The 26,059-nt window shown below is 37.6% G+C and overlaps 1 protein-coding gene across 19 annotated transcripts in view; it reads right to left on the bottom strand.

Moving 5' to 3' along the window:
* Positions 1-26,059, bottom strand: part of Znf438 (zinc finger protein 438) — a 133,127-nt gene that overhangs the window by 30,293 nt on the left and 76,775 nt on the right. For 14 of the 19 annotated variants that reach the window (XR_003483332.2, XR_003483331.2, XM_027405461.2 and 11 more), the window contains one exon: positions 4,783-4,850. Coding sequence is in view for 14 of the 19 variants with exons in the window: in XM_027405461.2 (XP_027261262.1) it covers positions 4,783-4,819 (37 nt within the window). In the remaining 5 variants the exon portion in view is untranslated. Of the gene's footprint in view, positions 1-1,203; positions 1,408-2,390; positions 2,430-4,782; positions 4,851-9,970; positions 10,209-14,159; positions 14,195-26,059 lie in introns of all 19 variants that reach the window. The other 5 variants (XM_035442775.1, XM_027405457.2, XM_027405458.2 and 2 more) reach the window with 5 other exon arrangements.

Below are 26,059 nucleotides of genomic sequence, written 5' to 3'. Positions count from 1 at the left end.
CTTAACTAATGGTTTTGTTTGTTTGTTTTAGCTGTTATTCCTCTTTCTCTATCAAATTCCAGGTTTGGGGCTTTAGCAAAGACTAAGGAGGAAGTTACTAGGGATACTGAATCTCCAGGAGGCCCATCTGGAGGCCATGTCAAAGCTGGCAACCAAAGCAGCACAGAAACAAAATTGAGGCCAGGCAAAGCAGGAAAGAGGTAAGAGGAGTGGCATGCTGTATTTCTCCATGAGCTACAAGGCATGAAGTTCACTGGTTAGAAACACAAGGACTTGTAGCATTTTAAAGTTAAAAAGGAATGTTTGATAATCCTGGACTTTCTAATTGGAAACTAAGGTTTAGGGACAAAAATAATTTGTTTGATGGAATTGAAAAGCCCAAATTACTCAAGTAGAAAACTCAAAGGAAAGTCTTACAAACAGAATAAATCAAGCAGAAGGTAGATAGGCCTCAATGATAAAGTACAGGGTCTAGATCAAATAAGAATGGATTATAAAAAATTAAATAAAAAACACACACAAAAAGGAACACACAGAAAATGTGGGAAATTAGGAAAAAATAAGCCATCAAATCATAAACATAGATGAGGAAGAAGAATCCCAAGTCAATGATATAGACCAGATCTTCAACAAGATTACAGGAGAAAACTTATCCAAACTAAAGAAAGACATACTTATATAGATACAAGGGAGCCCCGACCCCTAAGTTGTCTATGATCAGAGCTAGGAGGTCCACTGGAGGGCAATCTGTGCTTGATGTCCTCACACTGTGAGTGACACAGGGGCAGCTAACAGCCAAATGTCCCCCTTGATGTCACCTTGGACAGTCCAATGTGGTTTGTGAGGGCTCAGGCATGCCCAGTGACCCTCCTGACTACATTTGAGGCATGGATCTGGAAGTCCTTGAGTTGTGGAAGGCAAGAGAGCCTAGGCAGTTGCTATGGCCAGCTGAAAGACCTTAGCTAGAAGCAGGTATTTTTGTTTTCAGGCCTTTTTCATCTCTCCCATGGTACACCTTGATGGCCACTGCTAAGACTTTTGCCTTTGGAGTTAGGTGCTTCCTCTCTACATGTTTAAGTTTGGCCTTAATGTCAGAGAAACTCTGAGAGAAGGAGTGCTTTAAGGGCAGGCTTACAGAGACAGGTCAGGAGCCAAGTTGTCTGGACCTCATCTGCAAGTGCTCTAGCCTGGTCCCAGACTCACCTGTGCTCCTCCGGGAGAAGATTGTTGTTGAGAATCATATAAATGCCATGAAAAGTAAGGTTGTAAGATTGGATAATATATTGGAATTCTTTAATAAAGGTGGAAGAATTTTCAGTATAGGACCCAAATCCTTTTATATTTGAGAGTGTTTGCTTAATGAGTAGGTGACTTATACCGTGGCAAGCCAGCCACTCTGGCAACTTCCTGCAAAGAGAGAAACATGACTAGTTTAGACCACGGGTGGGAGTATGGAAAATGAGGTTCCATGGTGGAATGGGAGTGAGTAGCAGGTCTAAGGGCTGCCAGTGGGCTGAAAAGTGAGAACCTGTGAAGATAGATTTGGGCAGCTCATTTCTGAGGAGGGCGAAAGGGAGACTAAAGAGGCCTAAGACTGTGGGTTGAGGCTGATATGGGGGAGGCTCATTAAATGGAGAGTGGAGAGGCTACCTTAAATGCCTTTCCCCTATACTGAGAATGATGACTACCTTAAACGCCATCCTAGAGCCTTCATCCAGTAGCTGACAAAAGTAGAAACAGAGATCCATAGCTAAGCACTGAGCCATACTCCTGGAATCCAGTTATATAGAGGGAGGAGGGATGAGCAAAGGAATCAAGACCGTGCTGGAGAAACCTATAGAACCAGCTGACCTGACCTAGTTAGAGCACAAGGACCCCAGTCAAAAAGCTGGGGAACTAGCATTGAACTGAGCTAAACCCTCTGAATGTGAGTGCCACTTAGGAGGCCTTGGCAGTCTATGGGTCCTATAACAGTGGAAGCAGTGTTTATCCTTAGTGCACAAATGGACTTAGGGAGCCCATTCCCTATGAAGGGATACTATTTCAGCCCAGATACACAGAGGAGGGCCTAGGCCCTCCCTCAAATGATGTGACAGACTTTGATGATCCCCCATGGGAGGCCTCACCATTCTAGGGGAGCCAGTGGGGGGAGTAGGTTGGGAGGGTGTTGGTAGGGACATGGGAAGATGAGAGGGAGAGGCAACGGGGGGATTGATATGTAAAATGATCATTTCTAAATAAAAAATACTTACAAGAAGAATACAGACATATATCAAAAAGATTATACACCATGACAAATTGGTTTTATCAATGAAATTCAGGGATGTTTCAACATATACAAGTCTATAAATATAATAAACTAAATAAATGTACTTAAAGACAAAACTCACATGATCATCTTAATAGAGTCAGAAAAACAACAAGGATGTCTGTGGAACAAGGAATCACATAAGTCATAAGGAATCATACTATTAACTATTTACTTAAAAATCTATAATACATGTTATTCTTTCTATAAATATACATATGAAGTTTAAATGAACTTTACTCATCTGGGCTGACAATTCTCCCTTCAAGAGCTAAAGACCACCTAACAAAAAACCCATACCACACATGAGATGCACTTATTTTTGAGTTGTTAGCCAGGGCTATCCAAGAGATTCCTCAAACACCCAGCTAGTTGCTTTTGCCCTTGGTTGCCACCCCTAGAGGTAGAAGGTAATTCTAGATTGTTGAAGACACCGTGTACTTCCAAACAGGGCTCAGAGACTTCTGACCTGGAACTGACCAGAATGATTCCTCCCCAAGGAGTAGATTTCATGGTACCAAAAGGTATCATGCAAGTTTCCAAAGGGGGGAAGCAACCAATAGTCCTACACAGCTAAGACATGTATAAACCACATCAATGTCCAGCATGTTACATAACCCTATGGGTGCAGTAGTGGCACACATACCTTGACAGTAATCAACAGTTCTCAAATTGGACTTAAGATCTGCTCAAGGGAAACCATGCCTGTTACTGGAGAACTAGCTAAGTACTCAGTGCTAGTAAAATCGTAGAACCTACAACCACTACTTTATTAAACCAGTAAAATCTCTAGCATCAATCTAAATATTTGTCTTAATACTCAAAGATAAGTTTAGTCTTCACTCCTCATCAAGGAAACTTAGACAAAGCCCACTACAGAAAACTACAGTCAATCAAAATGCAAGAGTTATGGAACCCAGTTCCAGTGGATTCATCTACAAAACATTCCTGCACCCAAGGTTCAGGTAACATGGCAGAAGAATTATAGAATACTGTACAAGAAGAGGGGGTGGTAAGATGTAAGAACTAAAGTATAAAGGAGTGTGCTGTGAGACTGTGTCTTTCCTAGTAATTGTCAGAAGTTACACAATCTCATCAACACGACCATGCAAACATGAGCTAAACAAGGACAAAGCACTAGACATGCCCAAGTGGGAGAAATAGTCTTCCCCATGGAAAAGCAGACCAATTATCCAACACCAAATGGACAGCCCTCAATGATGGGGAATGTTCTTCATTATATATGTTTATCTTATTGGTTTATGAATAAAACACTGATTGGCCAGGCAGGATGATAGGAAGGACTAGGAGACAAGGAGGATTCTGGGAAGTATAGGTAGAGAGGAGTCGTCATGTGATCCCAGGAAGTGATGTAGCTGGGCAGAAACTGCCACTAGCTAACCATAGAGTTCTGGAGGTCTCTACAGAAAGGCAGAAAGTGACAGAGCTGGGCAGAATCAGAAATATAAGCAGGGACAATCAGGAAACCCCACTCTTCTCTTCTCTGTGGAGAAGTAGCAGGCAAAGGAGTTGCAGGTCTGGCATTCCTGGTAAGCCAAGACCACATGGAAATACTTAGATTATTAGACAATGGCTTAATAATTAAGTCAGAGACAGCCAATATGAAACCCAAGCCAATGGCCAACAGCTTTATAACTAATATAATCTGTGTGTTTGTTTGGAGCAGAGAAGGGCAGCAGGACTAGTGGGACCAGAAACATCACATAAAGCCTCAATTCACACATACCAATAATATCGTACCGACTGAGGTTATATTTAAGAATATATACGTATATGCATATAAGGACAATTAATGAGAAAAGAGCCCATGAATTTGAAAGAGATCAAGGAGAGGTATATGGAAGACTTTGGAGGAAGAAGGGAAGGGGAAAATTATGCAATTTTATAATCTCAAAAATGAATTTAAAAATTATGGTATATATTTTTGTAGGCTTCATGAAGGGAAATAATTTTTTTCTTACAGATTTCATTTTCAATGGCATGAGACAAAACAGGTAAATATATAAGCAAACATCATCTCTCTACATACGTGTGTCCTTGTGTGCATATGAATATAAATATGTATGAGGCATGAAGGCAATACTTATTAAGATACCTGGGTCATTCTGCCAGTGAACTCACATCCATAATACCAGTGACATCTATTACCTCCAGCTAACTGGCAGTGGTGGGCTATCCTCTCAGTTCTGCATGGAATGAGTTAGTTTGCTCTAGGGGCCTTTCAGCCTAGGAAAGGAGACAGATCCTTAAAATGTCCTGGCAACCTGGGAATCCATAATCCACTAGATTAATTTATCAAAGGAAATGAACTTTTATATGTAATTGGAGGTTTTGCTTTTAATTCTAGGAAATGTGTCACCTCATGACTGGAGAGTGGGGGCATAAACATACCAACTAAAATTGCTATATGATAATGTATACAGTGGCGTCTTCTGCAGCATGGCTTTTCTTACCTTGATCTTTTGGTGGTACTAATGAAGAATTCCGCATTATGATGTGTGTGACTTGAACAATAACTTTCCTAAAATATTCAAGAACAAAGAATAATTAGAAACTAGTTGAGATATTATGTTAATATACATTAAAATATGAATTATAAGAGTTTTTGAAAAAATTTTCCCTATTTATAACTGAGTGGTAAGAAATGGGTCTTAAGCTATTAATAATTGATGTTATGTATTTACTGTTCATTTTTCTATGGATAGTATTTTGCTAAATATATTGGACTGGATTTGGGCAAGGAACTCTGATGTTGTATGAGGGCCTACCTGTACCTCTGCTCTCACAGTTATAAAGACCTAAGCAAAGTGAAGAGTCTCTGAAAATGTCCTGCCTGATAAATACATTTCATATATATTTTTAAACAATAATTACTGAGATAAATTATAAATATTGACAATTAAAACACTAAAATATAAATCATAAGCTGCAAGAATAATGTAAGTCTAATACAGTCACTTGATAGAATATAGGCTCACCAATGTAAAAGGAGTATGAATCCTATGTAGGAGCATAAGAAATGCTGATATAATCATACTAAAAGATAGAGGCCAGTATTATAGTATATAGGATAGTGCATGGTGGAAAATTCACGAATATGTTTGCAATGCACTTGGTTATGGAATTATAAGTTTTCCTTTTCAAGTAAGCAGTTTCCAAGCTGTTTATACATTGACCAGTAACTCAGTATTCATGGGGATTGGTGCTGGGAACCCCTCAGAGATAAGAAGTCAGTAGTTCTGGTGTGCTATTTGCACATAATCCATACACATCCTCCTACATACTTTAAACAATTTCTTAATTACTCTAATCTTTGGGTACAATGTAAATGCTATATAAATAGACACCTGTATATGGGTATATCCAACCTGAGGCCTAGCTATGAATGTGGTCAAACACATTTGCAGATGAAAGAGTCAAGTCACAATATCAAAAGATTATAGTCACTTTGCTTATCTAGGGAATAATGAAAATAAACAAGTCACTACATGTTCTGTATAGATGCAGCTTTAATCAGTTACAGTCAGTTAATGTATTTGTTTGAGACAGGTTTTACTTTGTAGCCCAGTCTGTCCTGGAACTCACAGTAATGTACTTGCCTCACTCTGCCAAGTATGAGCAAAATTCTCAGCTATAGATGCAGCTTAAAAAATATTTTTGAAGCAAGGCATGGTAACACAAGCCTGTAAATCCTAGCACTTGGGCCTGGAAGCAGGGGAATGAGGAATTCAAAGCCAGTCTTGGCTATATGACAGCTGTCTATGTAAAATGTATTGTTGTTGTTATTTTGAGCTAGAGTTTCACTATGTAGCCATTGCTGGTCCAGAACTTATGTATACCAGGCCAGCCTTGAACTCACAGAGATATGCGTGCCTCTGCCTTGCAAGTGTTGGAATTAAAGGCATGTACCACCACATGAGCTACAATTCTTATTTTGAGGATATAAAATGCAGATATAGAATGGTGACTGTTTTGAATAAAAAAATTAAGATCTTTGGAAAAATATTGACCATTATGTATATAAGCTTTTAAGTACAGATGTTTTTCCAAGTAATATCATTGAGTTCAATACTGACAAACTTTCCACTTTAAAAAAAAAGGAAATTGGGTAAAATTAAAAGGCACAATTTTCACTTTTTATCAGGACAGAGTAGCAGAGACCAAAATTATCCTTCTATATAAAACAATAAGAAACAAGGATGAAACAGATAATCAGATCTTTCAAAGACACCAGAAATTAGTTCCTAAAAATAGATCTCAATGAGGATGGAGGGATGGCTCAGAGGTTTAGTGCACTGGTTGGTCTTCCAGAGGGTTTGGGTGGGATTCCCAGCATGGGTGTGGAAGCTTACAACTGTCTGTAATTCCAGTTCCACAGGAGAGGATGCCCCTTTCTGGCCTATATAGGCACCAGACATGTGAGTGGTATGCAGACATACCACAGGCAAAAAAACCCACACACATAAAATAAAAACAAATGAATCTTTAAACAAACAAACAAATGACAACAACAACAACAACAACAACAACAAGATTCAAAAAAACAAGAAACCACAGTAGTGAGCTAGATAACTACAATGCAGGAGGCAGGGCCCTGACGGTACAATGGAGAAAAGAGAATCTCTATTGCGTTCTCCTTAATTACAATTATTGAGCATGCAAAAAAAGCTATAAAATATGATCCACAATGAAGAAAATAAGGAAAAGTGACCTAGGTATTAGAAATATGGGGTACTTACTCATGTTAATTAATTGCTTACTAGGCATATTGGAAGAATATATTAGCAATTCTTAAGGCATAGATACTACCCAAAATGAAACTGAGAAGTGGAGTTAAATAAAAATAAAACACAGAAAATACAAAGCATCATGAGCTGAGATATAGGAAAAAATCAGAAGCTCATTCCAATATCTGAAGAGGAGAGATGGAAAGACAGGAATGCTTAAGAAATAATAGCTCAACAGGGGTCTAGACGAGGCTGGTGAAACCCACAGAAACAGCTGACCTGAACATCAGGGAATTCTTGCTCCCCAGACTGATAGCTGGAATACCAGCATGGGACTGAACTAGACCCCACGAACATGGGTTTCTGGGAGGAAACCTCGGAAATCTATGGGACCTCCTGTAGAAGCCCAGTATTTATCCTTAGGGTAGGTGTGGACTTTGGGAGCCCATTCCATATAGAGGAATACTCCCTGAGCCAACACACATGGGGGTGGGCCTAGGCCCTATCCCAAAGGATACAATAGACTTTGATGATACCCTATGGAAGGCCTCACCATCCAGGGGGAGCAGAAAGGATATGTGATAGGTAGGGTTTTAGTTGGGGGTGGTGGTAGGGGAGGACGGGTGGGAGAAGGGAACTGGGATTGTCATGTAAATCAATCCTGTTTCTAATTCAAATAAAAAAAAGTTGAAAAAAAAAAAGAAATAATAGCTCAAACACTATCACAAAACTGTAAATACACAGATCCAAACATGTAAAAATATACAATACACAAAAAGATAAAGATCACAGGAAGGACTACCATTGACCAACCTGCCCAAAACGAGTGAAAAGAAGAAAAACTAGAGATAATGTATTACATAGAGAGGAACCAATGTATTAAGGATGACAGGAGACACCTTATTACAAACAATACAAGTGAAAAAACAACAAGTATGAAGAAGGGAGGGAGAAACAACCTTGTGATCTAAAATCAAAGAAACACTAAGCCTAGACAGCTTCCTAAAGGCTTTGAGTTCTTAAGGAAGAAATGACTCTAAACATACACAAATTTTTTTCTGGAAAATTGAAAAGGTGGGTTTGGGCAATCATTCAGTCAGTAGAGTGCCTGCTTTTCGAGCATGAAGATCCAAGATTGGATCCCCAGCACCCATGTAAAAACTTGGCACCATGGTGCATGCCTGTGATCTTAGCACTTAACAGAGACTGGAGCTTGCCAGCCAGCTAGTATAGCAGAATCCTATTCTAGGTCAAGTGTATCTGCACACACAAACAAAACACACACACACACACACACACACACACACACACACACACACACACACACACACACACACACACACAGAGGAAACTGAAAGGAAGGATTTTCTCACTATTTAAGAAGTGAACACTATCTAGGCACCAAAGCTAGACACAGCCTTTATGAGAAAAGAAGCTAAAAGACCAATATCCTGGCATGAGCACACATGTAAAACTTACAAGCAAGATTTTAGCTAATTAAATCCAACAATTTGATACCACTTTGTGATCAGGCAGGGTAGTCTCACCAATACACTCGGTTTAACATTCAAAATGAATGCCATTCAAATACTAATCATCTAAAAAAGAAAACAATGTCATCATCTCAATATGTACAGAAAATACATTTGATATGATCTAAATCCATGCCTTGTAAGAGCTTTAAGAAAATGAAGAACAGAAGGGACAGTCACCTTGGTAAAGAGATAAACCATGAAAAGCTGACTGTTTTCATTCCAAGCTCACAGCTAAGAAAAGGGTATCCATCCTTATCACTACTACCCAGAGCTGCTGCAGACAGCCACTTCAGCAATGATGGACCAGTGGACACCCAGGTGCAAAAAAAAAAAAAAAAAAAAAAAAAGAAAAACTTTGAGCTATCTCACAAAATTTAGTATGTACCACATACTTAAAAACCATAAAATTCCTAAATGAGATACTATGATCTTAATTATCTATTTACAAATTCATTTATTATTTTCCCAACCCTAACCATAAAGCCCTAACCTTAGGAAACAAGTTATCTTTGGTCAGGCAAATTTAAAAGAGTAAGTATGTCAATTGAGGCATATTCCAGAGAATATCAAACTAAAAGGATAGAATCCCCTCAAATTAAAAAGACGTAGAGTATGAAAATATAAGCCACAGAACAGAGGAAATATTTTTTAAATAATACATATAATAAATAGCATTCAAAACTAAAATCTCTCTTAGAAATGAGCAAACAACCCAATTCACAAAATCTGAATGTATATGTCACTAGAAAGGATACACGGCTTATAAACAAGGACAGGAAAGATGTTGGACATCCTTAGTTACAAACCAAAACCATAATGCAAGGACACCATGCATCTATCACAAGGGATACAGTAAATATGGACAAGGATGTGGGAGAAAGGGAGAGAAAAAGAGCATGGGTATACAAACAGAAACAGAACACACACCACATCAAGTGTGTGCAAGATTTTAGAAAATGCAAACTGGAGGGACAGGAAACTGATGGCTGCCTGAGACAGGGAAGGCAAGGATGTTGGAAAGAAAGGCTAAGTGTGCATGAGGAAAATCCATCCATCCGAGGGGACAAAAGAAGTGTTCACCATCTTAACTTTAGTTAAGGCTTCAGGGATATGCACACTTCAAAACTGATCATACTTCACTCTACATATGTTCACCTTTCTGTGAATCAATTGTAGCTTCTAGTATTTTTAAAGACTTTACAACAGACACAGACACCACCTACTTACACTCACATCTTTGCATAAAGCAAGCTGATGAGAAGACATTCAGCCATAAAAATCATTAATACTTAGTTCTTAAAAGAAGATGTTAAAGTAGGAATTACTGGAAAGAATGTTATATCTTATTAAGAAATCAAAGAAATGCAAAAGAAAACTACCTTTGTTTGTTTATGAGTTGTGAAAAATATAGAAACAGCTGGATGTGAGGGGAAGGGTGCCCAGGTGCTGCTGGTGTGGTAGGCACTTGCTGTGTGTGTGTGCTGTGCACAGTACTCCTGGAGGCTTAGAGGGCTCACTCCTCAGGGCCACACCTTCCTTCCACTTTAGGAATTAATCTCACCATCATCGTGGCATTCAACATCACATAAACATCATTGTCTTGAAACCAACTCAATTCTGTACAATGAAATTAGACATTAATAAGAATGGCTCTATTTTAAAGGTTATTTCTAAAAATATTTCAACATAAAAAGTGATTAAGATATTTTTGATTAAAAAGGTTGGGTATAGAGCAAGTGATTCCTTTTTCATATATACACAAGAAAAACTATACTAATTTGATAAGTTTTTTTGTATGTACATATTTGTTTCACTAATGAACAACTGCTACCTTTGCAATCAGAAGGAAACATAAGTTACTGTTTGTTTTAGAACAACATATTAGAAAAGGTGGGCCACTTTCAACAGTGCTTGTCTGCTAATACTTTTATTTTGTATGGAAAACACTGGCATACTAGTGGGGTTCCATGTGGCATTTCCATACATGCACTCGTTGTGAAGTCTTTCAATTAGGCAAAACATGCCTATCTGACCACCCACCACTTCTTACTGGTGTAATGAGTCAACACACTTCCATCAAGCACTATGGGATGGGCATTAATAACTTACTTGCAGCCACCCACTCCGTGATTTTACACTCAAGCATCTTACTCCAATCTTAACTCAGTACTCATTCCTCATATTCCCTAGACTTTTCTTAATGCCTAGTAACCACCACTCTACTTTCAACTTCTGAGACCAAGTTATGTTCCACATGAGTTTGATTGTTAGTATTAATCTTTATTTTGTGTATTATCAGGATCCATCCACATTGTTACAACTGTTAGGGTAACTTTTTTTTAGATGGCTCAATAATATTTCATGGTGTCCCTTACATTTTCTTTATTCATCCATCACTGACAGACACTTAGGCTGCTTACTTATCCTGGTCGTTATGACAGTGCTCAATAAACATGGCAGTACAGATGTTTCTTCAACATACTGGCTTCATATCTTTTGGAGAAATGCCCAGGAATGGGCATATAATGGTTCTGTTTTTAACCTTTGGGTCCTTCACAGTGTTTTCTACAATGGCCATATTAATTGACATCCCCATTAACTGTACAAAGCTTTCCTTTCCTTTTATGCTTTTGTCAACACTCACTATCCTTTGTCTTTTACAGAGGGCAGCCATTCTTACTGGGGTGTGATGATTTCTGATTGCAGAGTCATTTACATTCCCTAGGTGGTTTAATGATGTTAAACATACTTTTCATAATTTAGTCACCAGGTTTTTCTTTTGAAGAAAATGTCTATGGAGGTATAATGGTTTAAATGGGCAATGTTCCTCACAGACTCACAACTTGGTCCCCAGTTGGTGGCACAATTTAGGAGGTTTGGGGACCTTTGAGACAAAGAGCTTTGCTGGAAGTACATTTCTGGGGAGGGGCGTTAGGGGTTTGTAGTCCCACACCAATTCCAGTTCACTTTCTCTGCTCTGGGTTTGTGGCTGGAGATCTGATCTCTCCGCTTCTTGTTCTGGCTGCCTAATGTCATGGCCCCTCCCCTTGTTATGGATTCTCCCTTTGGAACTGTAAGTCAAAGTAAACTTTTCTTCCATAAGCTGCTTTGGTTATGGTGTTTGCAGCAACATAAAGTAACAAACATAGTAGATCTAAAACATGTTTTAAATCAAGTTATCTACTTGCCAGCTCTCATAGTTCCTTCTGGATATGAACCACCTGCTGATGTACAATTTGTACAGGTTGTCTTTTCACTCTGACATTTTCTTTGCTGGCAGAAGCTTTTTAGTTTGATGCAATTCAATTAATTGATTTTGCTTGTTTCCTTGGCTTTACGGTCTTGTCCAAAGACATGTTGTTCATTCCAAAGTCCTGAAACATTTCTGTGTTTTCTTAAATTTTCAATCAGTTTTGAGTGGTTTTTAGAACTGGTGAGAACAAGGAGTCTATTTTCATTCTTCTGCCTATGGATCCCAATGGTTCCAACACTGTCTATTGAGAAGACTGTCCTTCCTCCACTGTGTGTGGTTAGTCCCTCTTTTGAAACCTGGCTGTCTGTCGATAGGCAGGATTGTTTCTTACAGTCCTCAGCTCTGCTGTGTGTCATGCAAACACAAAGAAGGTTGTTTGATTACTAGAATTTTCAGTATATTTTGAAGTCACATTTTTTACAAACCTCCAGCTTTGCTCTTTTCACTCAAGATTGTTTTGGCTTCTTAGGATCTTTAATATAACTTTCACTGTACCCCCAGCATGCTGGCATCTAGAGTAGAAAACCTGAGAGCTGTAGTTGGCTGCTGTGTAAAGTGTGGCTGGGTTTCAGGCAATTTAATTGAAAAATAAATAACATTGTGTAATTAGTATACTAACACTAAAGAAAATGCTTGACTATATTATGATGTAACATCTTATGATTAGATAGGCTGAGAGTTCATTATTAAAAATAGCAGAGGCAAAGAAGCATTAAACAAAAACATAAAACCCAACTATAGTTTTCAAACCTCACACATGGAGAAGTACTAGCCTCCACACTTCCTTTAAGGTATAAAAAGATCTGTGAAAATCATAATCTGGCTTTTTAAAAAATTTGAAAACTTAAAAAGTATATTTCAGTAGAAAAATCTATCAGAAAAAAACAATGAAACCATCAGTTATAGCAAAATTTATCATAAGCTTAATAAGTCACACATATAATTCCTCTTAATATTAGTTACTATAGTGTTTAAAGAGAGTTAATTGAATATAAAAACAGATGAATGAAAACTTGAGAAAGTGACTTCATGCTGGAAATAGAAAATTTCCATTTCTTTCTTATTGATGGACTCTATGGTAGGCACTGCTTGTCTTTGTTACACTTCCTTGCCAATTTCTTAAAAAGAAATTTAGATAAAGAACCTCAGAAGAGACTATCTCCTGTTCCATGCCTCAGAGCTTGTTGACAGCCCATAGTAAGAGTCTGTATGGCGTGCTCTCCTGTGTTTGTATGGGCACTGACCACAAGATTCAGTTTAGCTGTCCATCTAGATTAGCATTTCCAGAAAACTATTTCCTAGGGCATAAACACATCATTTATCACCAGACAGACATGCTGTCATCAGGATAAATGTCATAATAAATTTGGCTTGTAGATCTTAGAATATGAAAATATTAAATTGGAAATATAAAACAGGTAATAAGCCTTTTGGTGTCTTAAAACTGGCAACTTTTGACAAGGCATGTTTCCTGCTGCTGGGGACAGAAACGAGGGCCTTGTGCATGTTTGGTATGTATTCTACCTTTGAACTACCTCCCTAGTTTGTTTGATAAAGGAGCTTTCTATGTAGTCTAGGCTGGCCTCAAACTTATGATGCTTCTCGTCTGCTCCAGTGATGGGCTTATTGCCATGGAGCATGTGCCCAGGCTCTTTCCCACACCTTAGCATATGCCACAGACCTAGCCTGACTGGCAGCGGATCCTCTGATAGACCTTTCATGTTTGATTCTGTTGTCATCTCATGCTTCCTGATTTTAATATATAATACTGTGACAGTTCTACATGACTTCAGATTTGATGCTAGAACAGTCAGTGAATCCACAGGTGAAAGCATCACCTGGTCTGCATTCTTCACTAGAACTCTTTTTAGTTTGGTGACAATATTCCATTTCTGGGCATTCATTCACTAATGGGCATTTTCCAACTTTAGGTTATCAAAAATAAATGTAATATAATGTATGTGTTCAAGTTCTGTGCAGATACATGTTTTATATCTGTTGGGTAAAAACCTAGGAGTAGCAAGTTATTTAACTTTATAAGCAACTGCCTATTCAAAGTGGGTGTGCTGTATTTCATTGCTTTAAAAGCACAAACTTCTAAGCAGTGATGAAATTTAGGTTTTCTCAAGATTAAGAGAATCTAAATATCTTTATGTTTAATTTTGTTAAAATAATGAAGGCCCATTAGTAAAAAAAATCTTGACTAATAATAGTGCTCCCCATATATTCAACTGTAGCAATGTTTGTTCCTATCTTAATCTGGCTTATATAAAATGCAAATAACTAGATACATTGCTCAGTGCTAGAGTACTTGCCTGACATGCACAACACCCTTGGTTCAAACTCCATTCTGGAAAAAAATAAAAGGGTAAAAATAAAAATTTCGAATCATAGTGAATTGGTATTAAAGGACTGGAGAAGCTAAAACTTATCTATATAATAAATTTTGATCAATTTGTAAAAATTTTAATGCTTATTCTATTATACTATATATTACATTATATTATATATAATATATTAATGTTTAGATTGGCATTAATATTTTCTTCTAAATAGTTGCATATTAGTACTAAGTAAAGGTAAATGCCAGGCTTCCTGTTCTAGAATCTGTCTACCCTGGGTGTATACACCCAGGTCACTGTGTTCCTTAAGTGATGCCTGTGTTCTCACTAGACAGGTTACCAATATTTTTCAGATCATATTCAGCCTCAGTAAAGGCAGGAAGTTCAGGAAAAGTAGTTCCAGTTCAGACCCTCACTTCTTTACCCTTCACCAGTCTTTTATAAATTTCCTTTTAACTTTGGTGGCTAACTACAATGTTACAACTAACTACAATGTTAAATTGTATTTTCACTCTGGTTTTATTTCCTTTGGTTCCAGGGGAAAATATTCACTGCTTACTGCACATTACATGTGGATATTTACAAACAAAATGTTGTACTTGCCTCTTCTCAGTGCCACATGGAACCTTCTCTAAAATTGACTTAAAAGTTTTAATTAAAAAGGAAAACATTATTTCTAGCTGCACAGAAAGAGTTGGTACAAAAGATGAAAAATGAAGGCCGGAGAAAACTTTAGGAGGCAGGAAGATAAGATCTCCTGGTCAAAACAGCAGCATGGGGGTAGAACAGAAGCATGGCTCTGTTAGAGGTATATTCTTTTGTGTTTAGATGGAATGTTCTATAGATGTCTGTTAAACCCAATTAGGTAATAACTTCTGTTAGTTCCTTTGTTATTTTGTTAAGTTTCTGTCTGGTAGTCCTGTCTAGTGGTGAGAGTGGGATGTTGAAGTCTCCCACTATAAGTGTATGGAGTGACTTGAGTTTTAGTAATGTTTCTTTTACAAATGTGGAGCCTTTGTATTTGGTGCATAGATGTTCAGAATTGAGAGTTCATCTTGATGGATTTTTCCTGTGATTAGTATGAAATGACCTTCTTCATCTCTTTTGATTAATTTTAGTTTGAAGTCTAGTTTGTTAGATATTAGGATAGCTACACCAGCTTGCTTCTTGGGGTCATTTGATTGGAAAATCTTTTCCCAACCCTTAACTCTAAGGTAAAGTCTGTCTTTGAAGTTGAGGTGTGTTTCTTGTATGCAGCAGAAGGATGGATTCTGTCTTCATATCCATTTTGTTAGCCTGTGTCTTTTTATAGGTGAGTTAAGACAACTGATATGGAGGGATATTAATAACCATTGATTGTTGATTCTTGTTTGTTTTGGATTTGCTTTTGGTGGTGGTATTATGTGTGAATTTTTCTTTTTCTGGCTCTTGGTCAAGTGAGATTATCTATTGCCTATGTTTTTGTGAGTGTAGTTCACTTCCTTGGGTTGGAATTTTCCTTCGATAATGAAGATTTCAATATTTTGCATACAATGTATTTACCTATAGAAATCATGTTAAGGTTTTGTTTTGTTGTTTCTTTACATAGGGCCTGGATATTGTAGCTTCGGCTGCACTGGTACTTACTATGTACACCAAGCTGTCCTGGAACTCATAGAGAACTGCTTGCTTCTGCTCTCTCAAGTGGTGGAACTAAATAAAAGTGTGCCATGCCTGGCCAATGTTAGAAAATTTTTGCAATTGAAGTATCTCAATATTTCTTCATCCATTTATCCAATGTTTGGTAGGCCCTTTCAGCTGGGACTATATAACAAGATTCTGTTTTAAACCTGTAGTCTTCATCTCTTGAAGTTTTTAAGTATCAGTCTTGGGGAGAAAGTATAAGGACCTCTCCAGCCGCACATAAAGAGCTGAGTGCAGAAGCAAATCAGAAAAATTGAAGAAGACAAGGGATGGTGACTTCTGGCCTCTATGTGTGCACACACAAGTGTATCCATGTTCAACTATTGCTTTACTCATAATAGTCAAGTAACAGAACCGGACTAGATGTTCATCAAATGATGAATAGATAATGACAATATAGTTACACACACACACACACACACACACACACACACACACACTTGAATATTGTTCATCTAAAGAAAAATTAAATTGTAAAACTGCAGCAGAATGGATAGAATTGGAAAATATTATACTGAATGAGATAATATAGATGCATGAAGGCAAATACATTCACTCTTATATCCTAGCTTATATTCTCAGATTAGTGTATTTTTAACTTGGGGTATTTGCAAAGACGAAGGGGATAGAAACAGAGGGGGAAAAGAGGCCTTAAGGGAGGGAGTAATAGCAGAAGACACACGACATGAAAGGTGATAAGAAAGTAAGGATATAACTGTAGGTAGAAAGGTTTAAGTAGAAATGTTGTTGGAAAGGGTAGAGAAGAGGGGGTAAGGAGAAGTGTTAACAAAACTAAGTATGTATGAAAAAGCCACATGAAACCTATCAGTTTGTAAGCTTATTAAAAATAATTAAGTATAAAAATTGAACAGAGGTATCCTCTATGGGTAGATAACCTATGGGAAGCCATGGATAATTAAACAAAAATTCCAGTGCTAGGTAGGGGATACCTCCCTCTGAGGGGCTGATCAGGGAGGCCCCAGAGCCTCATGAATCAATACAGGTTATTGCCAGTGCTTTTGATTACCCACCAGAACCAAGACATCACATTTTTATTACATGACACAGTGAAATCAATCTGGAACTGACCTGGAAACTTCCTCCCTGGGATTTAACATTCATAGTACTTGAAGGTACTATGTAGGATGCTGGAGGAAAGAAGTCATCAACAATAATCCCACATAACTACTGCGAATCATATAAACTACAATAGTGATGTGCTCGACAAGATGTGTACAATGATTATGGAGCAACCAATTGCTTTCTGATTGGATTAATGGCTGGCCCACAGGAGGGAATTCACATCTGGCATTTGCAGAACTGGTCAAAGGCCCCGTGGCTCAGGAGCTCACAGGCCCCATAAGAGAACATACTATTGTTTTGCTAGATGAACATGTTGACAAGCTGCCTCACAAACATTTATGTTTATATCCATAGATAAGTACTGCTCTCAACTTTTGTGAGAAAAGCTTAATTTTGCAGTGAGCAGTGTTTAATGCAGAACCTCATAACTGATGAAGGTGCTAAGAATAATAACTGCTGAGTGCTCAGTTCAAAATGGGACATCGTTACCAAGCTCTTCTGAGGTTTGAAGCCCATCAGTACAAATTAAAGAATAGGAAAGGATGCTGAAAAACAATGAAAAACAATGAAAAACAATAGGGCTGTTGTAGTCATGAAGTCAGTGAAAATTGTGGTTGTCTGCACAAGGTCTGAACAAGAGGAAGTGATGGGGGAGGTCCTTTTGTGTATATGATTGTCTTATTGGTTGATAAATAAGGTATTGTTGGCCAATAGGAAAACAAGATAGGTGGGACTAGGAGTCATGGAGGCTTCTGGAAAAGGTTGGAGAAAACATAGAGTCGCCATGTGAACCTGGGAAGATAGAAGCTTATCACTGGTATTTGATAACATATGTCTTATAAAATATATAGATTTATGATAATTACAACTGAGCTAGCAGATGAGAAATCTTAGTCATTGGCCAAGCAACATTTGTACCTAATATAAGTCTCTGTGTGTTACTTGGGACCATAACATGGTGGCAGGTCTGGCAGAAAACACCCACGTGGCAGCAGGGCTTGGACAGCTTGGCAGAAAGAATATCAACATTCCAACAAAGATGGCCCTACCTACCCCTTCAGAGGGACTACTGTCAGTTAATGAGTACTAGGGGTATATGTGGGTACTAGGGGTAAACTGGTTGGTTTTTTATGTTCCAGTAAATAATTTCCAACCCATTTTCATGCAAATAACCCTAAGCAAACTCAGTGGGTCACATAGGCACAAAAAAAGGGCTTTGGGATGAAAAAGGGTTTCAGCAGGAGACAGAAAAGATAGTTATAGTGCTGATAATGACCAAAATATATTATATACATGTATAGAATTGTCAGAAATATTTAGAAATGAAAAAAAACTATTAATTTAACTAACAGCTTAAAAAATACCTTAAAACCACTATTTGTGAAAATTGCTGGTATTTTTTTCAGTTAGCTACAAAAGCTTTACAGACTCTAACATTTGTACCTCCATGTTTCTCTTGATTTTAGCTGGATGTGTCAACGGTTCATTTTGTTGATACACAAACTCTGACAATGAATGAAAAGTAGGACTCAGAGCCTGAGGGTTTAGAAGAATGAGTACAGAACTCCAGTTGTAGGACAGTGTGCTGCTCATACTCCTGAAAAGTGGGTATTCTTTACCAGGACAGTTCAAGAGGCCTGTCCTGATGGTACCAGAACATTCTTGCTATGAATATAAAAAGGCAAAGTGATTTCGTAATTAAAAATTAACTAGATTAAAACAATAAGTGAAAAAACACTACATATTTCACTTGAAGAAAGTATTCTTTAAGCCTTTTTGTGTAGTTCTGAGGTAATTTTCTAATTATAAAAATCATACTTCCTTGACTAATAAATACTATGTTGACTGAGGTGCTGCTTAGCTAAGGATCAGGTGAACCCAATTAACCCAATTTTATCTTGCACATCCTAAGTAGTTTATTTTCGATGTACAATGCTCCCTAAGTCCTTTAGGGTCCAATAAGAAAAACCCATAAACAAGCTCTGAAGGACATGACATTAATTTTGCTGTCATTCTTATGCCTTAAGTGTATATCCAAGACTACAAAAATTCTTGTCCTTTGGGAAAGAAGGCAAATCTGAAACTAATTATGGCAGTTATTATCATAATACTATTAAATTAAACACTATGACCTTAGTGAAATTTATTTTGCTACAATTTTGCTAATGAACACATCTTCTCAATGAGATTAGCTCACTCATGCCTAAAGCAAAATGGTTTTACAGAGCCCTAGTAGAACAAAACTACCATACAAAACTTGGAATTTCCATTCTCATAAGGCTCAACTGGAAAGTCTGATGTAATGAACTTGGCACCCCTGGACTTGTTTTACAGAAAATGTGATATCTGTTACAAAGTTTTATTTAAGAGGCAAAAACTTCAAACACCATTGGAATACTGAACCAAGAGACTTTTGTGTCACAGTTATACCCTATGGTCACTCATTACTACTTCCTAATGTCATTCATCTGCTTGCTAGGAATTTTCTTATAATCATCATCACTATGTTTCTAAACTTAAGAAAGTTAAGAGGGAAAGGAAACACACTAGTATTTCAACAGCTTTTTTCTGTGATTGAGTTTTTAACCCCCCTCTCTCTGTCTCTGTCTCTGTCTCTGTCTCTGTCTCTGTCTCTCTCTCTCTCTCTCTCTCTCTCTCTCTCTCTCTCTGTGTGTGTGTGTGTGTGTGTGTGTGTGATGAATGTGATACAGTGGTTATGTGAAGGTCAGAGAGCTACTATGAATGCCAGTCCTCACCTTCACTTTTCTTGTTGAAACAAGGTCTGTTCTTTGCAACTCTGTATGACAGAGTAGTTGGCTCACGATCTTCTGGGTATTCTCCTGTCTCCACCTTTCATTCTGCCACATGAGTGCTGGGATTATCAAATCACTAAGCCTGGCTCTACATGGGTTCTAGGGATCCAAAATAAGATCCTCACATTTATGTGTCAAGTACTTTTATCCACTAAGCCATCACCTCAGCTCCCACACTTAAGCTTTTAAGAATCAAGCTGCTTTATATATTGGGAGGATAAGATGGACCAGTGACAACATCCAAGCTCAAGGAGGTCTTGTTAGCTCAGGTTCCTAGCACCTCTCCAACATCTGAGCTGAGCTTCAGGCAGGAAAGAGAGCCACCTGATCTGCCATGAGGACATGCTTGCTTCATGAGTTGGCCAGTGTTCTGAAATTGTGTAGATAGCTACAGCGACACAGGCTTGCTTTAATGCTTACAAATGTTCAAGGACAGGCATTAGAGCTGAGACCAGTGAAAGATGACTCTGATGGGCAAGTAACACTACCAACCTCTTTGTTACAACTGATGAGCAGGGAAAGATGAAGTTGCAATCACAGAAGAGACAATGCAAGCAGAAAAGAACAACACTGGCAACAGAAATAGAATGTGAAGAAATAAATTCCTTGAATTCTATTGAGACACTACAGCACAGAAAACCACTCAAGAGCTGGTTCTTTTGTACTCTCCTGGACTCAGCAGAGATGTTTCTAGACACGTTGCTCATTGATAATGGTTTTGAAAACCACTAATTAGCAACTAGTGTAAACGGTCCTGTTGCTGATCAGATGCAATCATGAGTTGAGATAACATTAAGTATTTTAAGAGCTTCCCTCAGCCTCCATTTTCATTTTTTGCCCCATTTCCACCATCTAGTCCATATAATTTGTACTTCAAACTGTAACATTTTGCAAACTTTTAACCTAGAATAGAACTTTCTAAAACTAATTTTAGATGCTCTATTATATTTTGTTCTTAGTATCTTAGAAAAATAGTGGAGATTAAATGATCAAAACCAAATGTAACAGCTATGACAATAAACACACAAGTAATGAAAATATATAATACATTAAATTAAATACTTCTGTGAATCAAAGGCAATAATAAAAAGGCAAATGACAGGAAGAGTTATTTTCAAATCATATAATAAGTTTATAATATCCAGAATTTGTAAAAATACAATTCACTAAGAAAAAATAACCAGGTTTAAAAATGGGGAAAAGCCACTATAACTATTTGAAGGCATCATACAGTTTAGTTGCTAGAAATAGAAAAACCAAGCTGGAACTAACCTGAAACTTTCTCCCTTCTGGATATCTTTCATTGTACCAGGAGGCATGATACAGGCTCATTGCAAATTAAAGTCACCAACAGTCTTACCTGATGTGGGATGTCCTTCTATATGCTACAAATACGTGTTGCTTTTATTGGTTGATGAATACAGCTGTTTGGCCTATGACAGGGCAGAATATAACTAGGTTGGAAATCCAAAGATGGAGAAAAAAAGAAGATGGAGTCAAGGAAATTCCATCCAGCCACCCAAGGAACATGTTTGCAGACTAGTAAGAGCCATGACCCATGTGACAATACATAGATGAATAAAAATGGGTTAATTTAAGTTGTAAGGGCTAGCTAGTAATATGCCTGAGCCATTGGCCAAACAATTACAATTAATATTAAGCCTCAAAATGATTATTTAATAAGCAGCTGTGGGGACACTAGTCCACTAGGATAGGAGAGAAACTGGTCCAGTAGGACTAGGAAAGACAGTGAAAAACTTCCAACTACACTTAACCACAGTGAACCTGTATGTCACAATAATGACATGCCAGGCAAGATATGCCCATTGGTACAATAGTGGTATGACTGTTATAAGTTTGACCAACTGCTTTCTGTCTAGATTGAAGACGTGATCCAACAAAGGGAATTCATGCCTGGTTACTGCTCAGCTGGTCAAAGGCTCATGACTGGTCATAGGTCCCAGTAGGGAACCTACTACTGTTTTTTGCTAATATTTTGTTTTATTAAACTGTCTTCTAAATATTTAGGTTTATATCCAAAGATCAGTGCTTCTCTAAAACTTGACAAGAGGTAAATACAAAGACTCAAAGCTGGTCAAATTACTGAGAATAGCAACTAGGGAATGTACAGCCACAAAAGGGACAATCAAACTTCTCCTCTCCAGTCTCAAGAAATATTACAGAAAAGGGAGAACAAAGAATATAAAAACCAGATGACAGGAGGAATGCTGAGAAATATGGCCTTTTGGATGTGACATGGCATATCATGAAGTCTGTAGTTACCTGTATAAGATCAAGTCAGTCAACATTTCAGTATGGATTGGAGGGGCTTATGAGGTCCCACCCCTGGCTGAGGAGTTACTGGCAGTAGATGGCTACTTGGGAAAGCAAAGTAATTTTTCTTTGGGGCTGGTGGGTTATTCTTGCTCAGGTAGGCAGCCCCATACCCAAGAACATGCAGGTAGCACTAATTTGATTCTGTGGGCAAATATTTAAAAAGGTCATGAAGGTTGGATGGGTACATGTTGGGAGTGTTGCTAGAGGAGTGGAAGGGAAATCTTGAAGTGGATATGATTAAGATACTATATATATGTATATGCATATATACATGAAACTATTAAAAGAATAAAAATACTCAAATTAAAAAAAATGGCCAAAGGATTTTAAAGAGACATTTCTCCAAAGAAAGTATAGAATTGGCCAGCAAACACATTAAAAAGATCTTCAATATCACTAATCAATAGGAAAATATAAATCAAAGCCATAATTATTCTACACTTATTAAAACAGCTATTACTTTGAACAAAAACACAAAATAAGTCCTGACAAGGGTTAAGGATATAGAGAAATTAAAAGTCCTAGTGGATGGTAGCAAGATCTCAAAGAAAAAATATACACACCCTGTTCATTCATTATTTACAACAGCCAAGAAGTAAAATAATCTTGTTTCTAACAGAACAAAAACATGGATAAACAAAGTGTGGTATGCCCATACAATAGAATATTATTCAACCCTACAAAAGAGGCAAACTTCAGTATAGACTAAACTACTACAACATGGATAAACATTGAGGCCAGACACAAAAAGACAAATGTAAGAATCTATGTACTTACTAGGGTAGTTAAATTAATAAAAAGAAAAGCAGATGGTAGTTTCTGGAAGAAGAGGAGGCTGTTTGATGGGTGTAGAAGTTCAGTCTTACAAGACAAAGAAGTTGTATCCTTGTTGTATACCCTTGGCAATGTTCAACTATACACTTAAAATGTTTAACATAGTAAGTTCTGTTAAGTGCTCCTTTTATTGGGAAAATAAAAGGTACCAGTAGTTAAGAAGCAAGGGTCTTAAATAAAGCACACAATTAAGCAAAATGGCAACCATTCAGGATGCTATTTTCTGAAAGCCCAGTAGACAAGTTAGACATGAGATTAAAGAATATTTACAAAATATGCAGTACTCATACTAGACATGGATCTATATAAAATAAAATAAATTTTATACTGTTTCTTTAGAAATGGAACATCTTTTATGAGCATGAATTAACTGCAGAAAATAATGTTTTGTTTTGCTTTGTTTCGCTTTGTTTAGGAGACAGGCTCTCCTATAGCCCAGGGTGACCTTAAACACACTGTATAACAGATGATGTCCTAGAACTTCTGAGTGCTGGTAATATAGGCACCATCACACTGGTTTTATGTGAGCTGATGATCAAACCCAAGGTTTCATGTATACTATGAAAGCATTCTACCAAAACTCCATCCCTAGCCCCAAAATGAGTTTTACTATGACATTTTCATACGCACATAGAATGTACTCTGATGTTATTCAGCAATTACACTGGGATATCTTTTGGTACAGCATATGTCAATTTTTCTGTTTATTGCTATACTTCTGCATTTTTTGAGAAAAATATTTAATACAAAAGTAGTAAGTATAAACAGGAAATTTATACTTTAGGTCTTGCCTATCAACAGTGACTCTCTAGACACTGTGTTGGATCTTGTTTGTTTCTTTACTTCTGGGACACGTATCACTGTACTTCTCTGAGCAGTTTACCAGAAAAGCTGCCATTTTCAAGGTAATGTCAACAGAGGAAGAAGATTCAAGTTACATAGTGCTTTAATGAATAATATCAGCTACAGCCTCTGGCAGAAATCCCCTAGTACCCCTTCTACCATCACCCAGATAAACTCCCACACATCAGGTTCTGGCCAATATCAGAGATAAGTTAAGGAATCAAGTTAACCAAAGTAGCTTCAGATTAAAACAATTCAACTAAAACATACCATCACAAAAATTACATAGAAAGACTGAAGAGCAAGGCCACTGATTCCTGTGCTCTCCAAGGCCAAGTATACATGAACACTACCACAGGGAGAGCAGCAAACAGGAGTGAAGGAGTGGGAGAAAGTGCTCTGGATAGCACATGGTATGTTTAGGGTTTCTCCTGAAACACCTGAGTTAAGTTATGGCTTAAGAATCTAAAATGTGGAGAAAGATGGTTCACCTATAGATAGTGGTGTCTAAGACTGAAACAGAAATATAACTAATGGTTTGAAATTTCCTTTTATTTTAGTATCCAACCTTAAATGCCAATATTACAAAAATCAATCAGCTGCCACAATGCATTGAGTTGGTTCTTCTATGGATGGGGAAGTTAATTTTAGTTTAAGAAAAGGCTTATTAAAACAAAAAATATAACTTCAAAAGGCTCAAAAACAACAAAGTGGGGATCTGAGAAAAGAACAGGGATGCATACTTCAGCAGGAGTGTGATTTCCACTTTATACTCTTCCTGGAAACCTTCCAAATGTTTTGTCTTAAAGATATACAACTTATCACTATCATGAATAAGAACAGGAATGATGAGGAACTACAGAAACAGTACTCAGTAAGTACTGGCAGGGAAAGACATCCACAAAATTATCTTAAGGTGGTTGTGGGACATTGGAAAAATTCTAATCCAACTAGGTTTTAGAGAGAGAGAAAAAAGTCATCACAATCCCAGAAACGCTAAATCAGCAACAGAGATGACTTATAGAGCTTGGGTTCACTGTACTTCCTCCTTTTCTGTGTCCATTGTGTGTGTGTGTGTGTGTGTGTGTGTGTGTGTGTGTGTGTGTGTACACACTCTCTCTGTGTGCAATACTTGCTCACAAGTCTAAGTACATAAAAGACACAATCATGTACTGGATAACAACAGGTTAACAACAGACCACACATGACAGTGGGTCTGTCAGCATGCTCTTGTGTTGTTGTGACATGAGAAAAACAAGTTAAATGTGGAAGAATCCTGTTTGTCTCTAGTTACAAAGGTGTCATTGCTTCATGGTTGGGAGGGCATGATAGGACAGAGAAGTTCACAATATAGTGTTCAGGAAAAACTACAGAAAGGGGAGAGGGCAAGATATACTACTCAGGGCCAAGTTCCAGTGACCTGGGCTTCCACATAACCCTCCTCCCAATAGTGTCATTATATGATGAATAAAGGAATTGTCATTCATTAGGTCAAGGCCTCATGATTCAGTGGTCTCTGGAAATGCCCCCACAGACACACCCAGAAGTGTGCCTTACTAATATCTTAGGTATCCTTGGTCCATTCAGGTTGATGCTGAAGATGAACCAGCACAGGTTTCATGACTATCACCTAGAAAAACCACAGTATAAAGTCTGCAGGGAGCTGCTGTGAAGAAACCTGCTCAAGTCCTGTAGAGACAATACACACAGTCATACAATGTCTAGGACTTGGTAGTGACAGCCAATCCTGACGTTATTGGGTGAAATATCTACCATATTATACTTATGGCTATTTCAGAATAGACTCCTTCTACTTACTAAAAAAAAAAATTACTTTCACAGAATCCTTACACAGTTCTTTGTGGAAGGATTCCAGAAGATATTGTTATCATAAGAGTGACAGCTATGTTTGAGTTATTGTCCTTTAAGACCTTCTAGTGGGACATAGTGTACAAGCAGAGGACAGTACTATGGAAGATCTTTATCCTATGTAGGTATAGGCTAATGTGTGTGTTTGTCTTAGCTTTTAACAAAAATGTTAAGTAAAAAGATATTTTAAAAATTAAAAGGAAAGGCTTTTAGAATTAACACTATTAAAATTGTTTTGTTTAGCTGTATTATTAATGTCCTTGTCCTTTACAGAGTTATTACGAATGACTAAATTTCTAAAACATCATGAGGTGGCTCAGAAAGTAAAGATGCCTGCAGCTAAGCCTCATGACCCAATTTCAATGCATGGGATCCACATTATGTAAGAGGAACCAACTCTTGTTAGTTGCC

The sequence above is a fragment of the Cricetulus griseus genome, chromosome 3 (assembly GCF_003668045.3).
Source record: "Cricetulus griseus strain 17A/GY chromosome 3, alternate assembly CriGri-PICRH-1.0, whole genome shotgun sequence".
Taxonomy (NCBI): Eukaryota; Metazoa; Chordata; class Mammalia; order Rodentia; family Cricetidae; genus Cricetulus; species Cricetulus griseus.
Note: the sequence above shows the minus strand (reverse complement) of the source record. Positions and strands in the feature narration are given on the sequence as shown.